General features: G+C 43.7%; 1 protein-coding gene across 1 annotated transcript in view; it reads left to right on the forward strand.

Annotated features, from left to right (window-relative positions):
* Nucleotides 1-5,938, forward strand: part of Pstpip2 (proline-serine-threonine phosphatase interacting protein 2) — an 89,117-nt gene that overhangs the window by 65,429 nt on the left and 17,750 nt on the right. Inside the window, exon 7 of the mRNA XM_021214819.2 lies at nt 3,455-3,517. Within this exon, the coding sequence (XP_021070478.1) occupies nt 3,455-3,517 (63 nt within the window). The remainder of the gene's footprint in view (nt 1-3,454; nt 3,518-5,938) is intronic.

Here is a 5,938-nt window from a genome sequence, read left to right on the forward strand (position 1 = left end):
GTCTCAAAAAACAAAACAAAACAAAAGACAATCTTTATCTTACATCTATTAGTGTTTTTTTTTTTTAAGATTTATTTATTTATTATATATAAGTACACTGTAGCTGTCTTCAGATGTGCCAGAAGAGGGCATCAGATCTCATTACGGGTAGTTGTGAGCCACCATGTGGTTGCTGGGATTTGAACTCAGGATCTTTGGAAGAGCAGTCAGTGCTCTTAACCTCTGAGCCATCTCTCCAGCCCTCTATTAGTGTTTTATCTGCATACATCTGCATACCATGTTTGTATCTGGTGTCTGTGGAACTTAGACGGTGATGTCAGAGATTCCCTTGAGCAGGAGCTACAGGTGTTATAAGCTACCATGTGTGCACTGGAATTGAACCCAGAGCCTCTGCAAGAGCAAAGAGTGCTCCTAATTGCTGAATCATCATTCTAGTTCTGTTTTCTGATCTCTCTCTCTCTCTCTCTCTCTCTCTCTCTCTCTCTCTCTCTCTCTGTGTGTGTGTGCACATGTGCATGGGCAAATATGCATCTGATGTATATGTGTATGTGCCATGGTGTATATGTGAAAATCAGAGGACAACTTGAAAGAGGTGTTTTTTTGTTTTTTTGTTTTTTTTTCCCACTGTGTGGGTGCTGGGGATTGAATTCACATTATCAGGCTTGACAGCAAGTGTCTTTATCTACTGAAACGCTTTATTGGTTCCTTCCCTCATTAATTTCCTTAGTAAACCTGGGCATGGGAGATGTGGGAAGGATGGTTGGTTAGGTGTTTATAGCTACTCACTTCTACAAGTAGTGTTTTCTTGAGGACAAACCCCAAGGTGGGCATGTTATCCTTCTGCTAAGCACAGCACACAGCCAGACAGTCTGATGTGACATAAAGTCAGGATAAAATATGAGAGTCTTACATGGTGGTAGGGGAAGGAAGCTCCCATCTGAACATCTGGTAGGGATGTACAATCTCATTTGGGGTTGGTGAAGCCTCCTGGAGGAAATTATTCTTACAGTAAAGCCAGGGGTTATTGGCCACTGCTGAGGTAATGAGAGGCAAACCTCTCATTCCTGGAGGTGAGCAGGGCATGGGGGTAGTCCTTGGACTTCCTTCTCAGTAAGCTACCTTAGAATTACTTGTGCCTTTCTCAAATCTCTTATTCCCCTTTCCCCTTCCTCTTCCTTCTTCAACCTTGTAGGTGACACAATTGACTTTTTTTTTCCCGCAACCTCTGTGTTATCAATAATAAATCACTTTCACATTAGATTTGACCTGAGCAGAAAACTCAAGTTCTGGTTAAATATCCACCCCCACCAAACACCTTGAAGAGAATTTGGGCTCACTGAGGTCACCGCGAGTGGGCCACCGTGGAGGTGAAGATGGGCACAAGAAGACTTAGGTCAAGTGTCCTTAGCAGATAGAGATGGCCCTGACATGGATCCACTGACTCCAAGTGGTCTTGAGAAATGCATGTCACCCCAGTGACCAGGAATTGCCTGTATCTCCTTAGAGTCAATGGCTGCTATTCAGGATCTTGACAACTTTCAAGTACCAGTGTGCCTGAGAAGGCAGAGGGGGGTGATGGGAAGTGAAGATGTAAGTGTAAGTCACTCAGCACTGAGAAGTGTCTAAAATAGATGCTGTATAGGACTGGGAGATAAGGAGACAAATCGGGCTATCAATTATACACTGGTGCCAGCAATCAGCTAGACAAGTGGCAAAGTATATATTTATTTGGACTAATAGGGTCATGGCAAAGCCCAGCAATCCTAATGGACCTGTTCAAGTAACCTCGGAAACCAGCTGTGATTGTTAAAGGAGTAAAGCTAACTCTTTAAAAAAAAGATTTATTTATTTTATGTATGTGAGTACACTGTATCTGTACAGATGGTTGTGAGCCTTCATGTGGTTGTTAGGAATTGAATTTAGGACTTCTGTTCGCTCTGGTCAACCCTGCTTGCTCAGTCCCATCTCACCCCTGTCCAAAGATTTATTTATTATTATGCATAAATATACTGTAGTTGTCTTCAGATGCACCAGAAGAGGGCATCAGATCTCATTATGGGTGGTTGTGAGCCACCATGTGGTTGCTGGGATTTGAACTCAGGACCTTTGGAAGAACAGTCAGTGCTCTTACCTGCTGAGCCATCTCTCCAGCCACTAAATCTAACTCTTTTTTTTTTTTTTTAAGATTTATTTATTTTATGTATATCTGTGCATTGCCACTGTCTTCAGACACACCAGAAGAGGGCATCAGTTTTTTTTGTTTGTTTGTTTTTTGGTTTTTCGAGACAGGGTCTCTCTGTATATCCTTGGCTGTCCTGGAACTCACTTTGTAGACCAGTAAAGCTAACTCTTGATGGCAGAGCCACCTAGTCAGTTATGTGAACCTCAGCTCCCCAGGAGCTGTGGCCAGGGTCTGTCATGGGTCTTGTGTCCATGTGGGACTCAACGTTGGAGCCTGCCACTGTGTCTGTATTACCTTCCTCCTTAGCAGAGGAATAGCTACTTCCTGCTATCTCTCTTTCAGAGAAAGCTAGAAGATGAATTCTGAGCTCCTTGAAGCTTCCCTGGGGGAATTTCATTTATCCCATTTGAAGTGGGGTCACTCTATGCATTTCATCCAAATACCCTGAAAAGCCACCCACGCTTGTCTGTAGTGGTGATTCATGTATTGCCATCTTTCAGCAATGTAGTTGTCCTATTTGCTGACTGTCTGGTTGCTTTTCCATTTCAGTGCAGATACCATGAGCTTACTGTAGAAAAAGTTTATTGTTGCTTACAGCTTTACAGGGTGATCCATGACTTCATGGCAGGAAATGTAGCAACAGACAGACAGGCATGGCACTGGAACAGAAGCTGGGTGGTTACTGTTGAGATAACCATGGGGCTAGCTGGGAATGGTGTGGGCAAAAAGCCTGCTCCCAGTGACACACCACCTCCAAACAAGGCCACACCTCCTAATTCTTCCCAGTTCCACCAAAGAGGAACTGAGCATTCAAATCTGTGAGCCTATGAGGGCCATCCTCATTCCGGCCTCCACACTGACTGACTTGGACTCACAAGTTGATTGCCATCAGGAGAATGGAGATGTAGCTCTTACACAGAAGAGACACTGTGAGCAGGAAACTGTTGCATGTAGCGGTACTGGGTAAAGGGAGGTGTTTATCATAAATACCTTCTCGAAACCAAAGTTCTTTAACTCTAGATTCACAGAGGAAAGCCCTCTGTGGTGACCAGTGAGTTCCTGGTCATGTCTTGAGTGTTCAGGGCCGTTTATGTGAGCCTCTGTTCTGTTCTGTCCTCATTTGTGGGGTGGGGATGATAAACAGCACACCCGGCTTCTGGGTGCTTCGAAGACTAAACTAGAAAACCCACAGCGAAGGCGTAGCCCTCAAGACAGGCTGTTCTTGGAGTCACTTATAGTTTTTATCAACAGTGCCTGTATTCTCTTTTACAGACAGAAACAATAATGGATGCTGCCCACAAGCAAAGGAACGCACAGTTCAAGAAAGCCATGGATGTGAGTCACACCTGCTGCTGCTGTCATAGTAGTGACTTCATCTGAGATTCTGTGCTGTGTGCATGAGTGGGTCCCTGCTCAAGGGACGTTCCTACTTTGTCATCTATCAGTGAGGTGTTAAGGAAAACACTTGGCTCGCCTTCCTGCTTAGGCCTCAGGAAGCTTGAAGATGGGAGAGCAGGTGTAATAGTGCATTGTTTCCAGTCAGCTGGTGCAGAGCTCTGCCCTCTGGCAAGGCATGGCATGGCTGCTGCCATGCTGTCAGAGTAGCTGTGGCTACCAACATCCCTGGCAAGCGTAGACCCAGTAGCATTCCCTCCTCCAGGAGAGAGAGGTTCACAGGGCAGAAAATGAATGACCACAGTGTCAAAGGGCTTCACAAAGCCATGCTTTCAACCAGGACGCGTGGGCAGATATAGCTCTGGAGAGGGGCAGACTTTTTTTCCTATGGTATAGGTACCCATATGTTGTCCCTGCTTCTGTAGGCGACCCTTCACCCTTGTTGCTATAAATGTCTGCAGTCAAACTCACTAGTTCACCAAGCTAGAGTTGAGGGGAATCATGTCTTTGTCTGCTGTTGGTGCCTGATCGGGGGTGAGTGGATGTTTGTTTATCTCTGCTGGAGAAGTTAACATGACACCTGGAAAAAAATAAAACAAGTATACTTAAATATTTTAGGCTGTGATAAAAAAATCAGGTGACACACACACATATATACACAAATGTATACACAAAAACAAATATTCACAGATATACAGGCATACATACATACATACATACATAGACACACACATAAAGACATGTACACATAGATACACACACTTTCTCTCCCTCCCTTGTATTTATGTGTGTGTGTGTGCGTGTGTGTGTGTGTGTGTGTGTGTGTGTATACAGACACATACACTATTTATTTTGTACTTGAGCTTTTTACCCTATGGCATTTCTGAATCTTGTTTGTTGCTTATTTTACTGAATAACCATTTTGTGTTTTAAGATATTATAAAAGCCCTCTTTCCTTTATCTATTTATATTAACTAAATTTAATTAATTTTCTTTATTTATGAACAATGCCTGCCATGCTAGGGATAAGTTGTTATGGATCCTGCCTGAGTTTTTCACGAGTTTGTTAGTGCAAGGAACTAACCACAAAATCTACTCTTAGAGCACATGTCCGCTGGGTGTGTAGATGATGTGTGATTAGAGTTTGATCCCTGGTCCACAAGGAGGAAGGAAAGAACTGATTCCCACGGTTACACTCTGTGGCACGGCATGCATTCCCTGTGCCTACAGAGCTGCTCACAACCGCCTGTAACTCCAGTATGCACTTAAAAATAATTTTTAAAGAGTTTTTTTGACTTCTCCATAAATCTTTATCAAATCACTTTTATTTTATGTATGTGAGTATGTTTCCTGTGCATATGTATATGGCTACAGGCATGACCAGGGAGGCCAGAAGAGGGTGTTGGAGTCCCAAAGCTGGAGTTACAGGTGGTTGGTTGTGAGCTGCTGTGTGGGAGCTGGGACTCAAACCTGGGTCCTCTGTAACCACTGAGAAATCTCTCCAGCTTGTCTCCATAAATCCTAAAATAGGTATGTGTGTGCGCGTGTGTGTGAGATAGAGAGGACATGCAGCTGTCCTCCATGCCTGCAGTACACGTGTGGAAGTCAGAGGACAATTTTCAGTAGTTGGCTCTGTCCTTCCATAGTGTGGGTCTCAGGGATCCAACCAGGGTTGTCAGGCTTGGTGGTGCGAGCCCTCAGCTCTCTCTGTAATTCCTTTCTCTGTAATTGCTTTGTTTCTTGTGGTGAAACACACACGCCATGAGACTTCCATTTGAGATAAACATACTTGTCAGGGTCTGGCTGATCTTGCTTACTATAATCTCCAGCCCCACTCCTTTTCCTGCACGTGACACAGCCCATCTGTGACGCTGTCCTGGTTTCACACTTGCTGATTGCCTGACAGGTTGGGGACCGTGGGATTGTACTGTCACAGTTCTTTTCCCTCCACATTACCGTCCTTCTCCCTTTTGGTTCTCACTGTTCCCAGTAAGGAATCTGTGTCACTCAAGTTGCTTTTTCTTTGAGATAAGATGTCATTACTGTCATTGTTTTAAGACATTTTCTTTGTCTTTAACTTTTAGTAATTCAGTCATATGCCTCCGGTGCCTTTAGGATTTTCTAGTTTGGAGTTCAGTTACCATTAATCTGTAGGTTATATCTTTTTAAAAAATTGGAATCTCCCCAGTTACATCCTCAAGTGTATTTTTAGCCCGTCTTCTCTTCTGGGATTCCATGTCCATGAGTACTGGCTTGCTTCTCTTTGTACAAAAGGTCCCAGAGGCTCTGTTAAATTCTCTCAGCCTCTTTTCTGTCTTCGGTGATCGTTCCTTTTTTTTTTTTTTTTTTTTTTTTTTTTTT

This window comes from Mus pahari, chromosome 15 (assembly GCF_900095145.1).
Source record: "Mus pahari chromosome 15, PAHARI_EIJ_v1.1, whole genome shotgun sequence".
NCBI classification, from domain to species: Eukaryota; Metazoa; Chordata; class Mammalia; order Rodentia; family Muridae; genus Mus; species Mus pahari.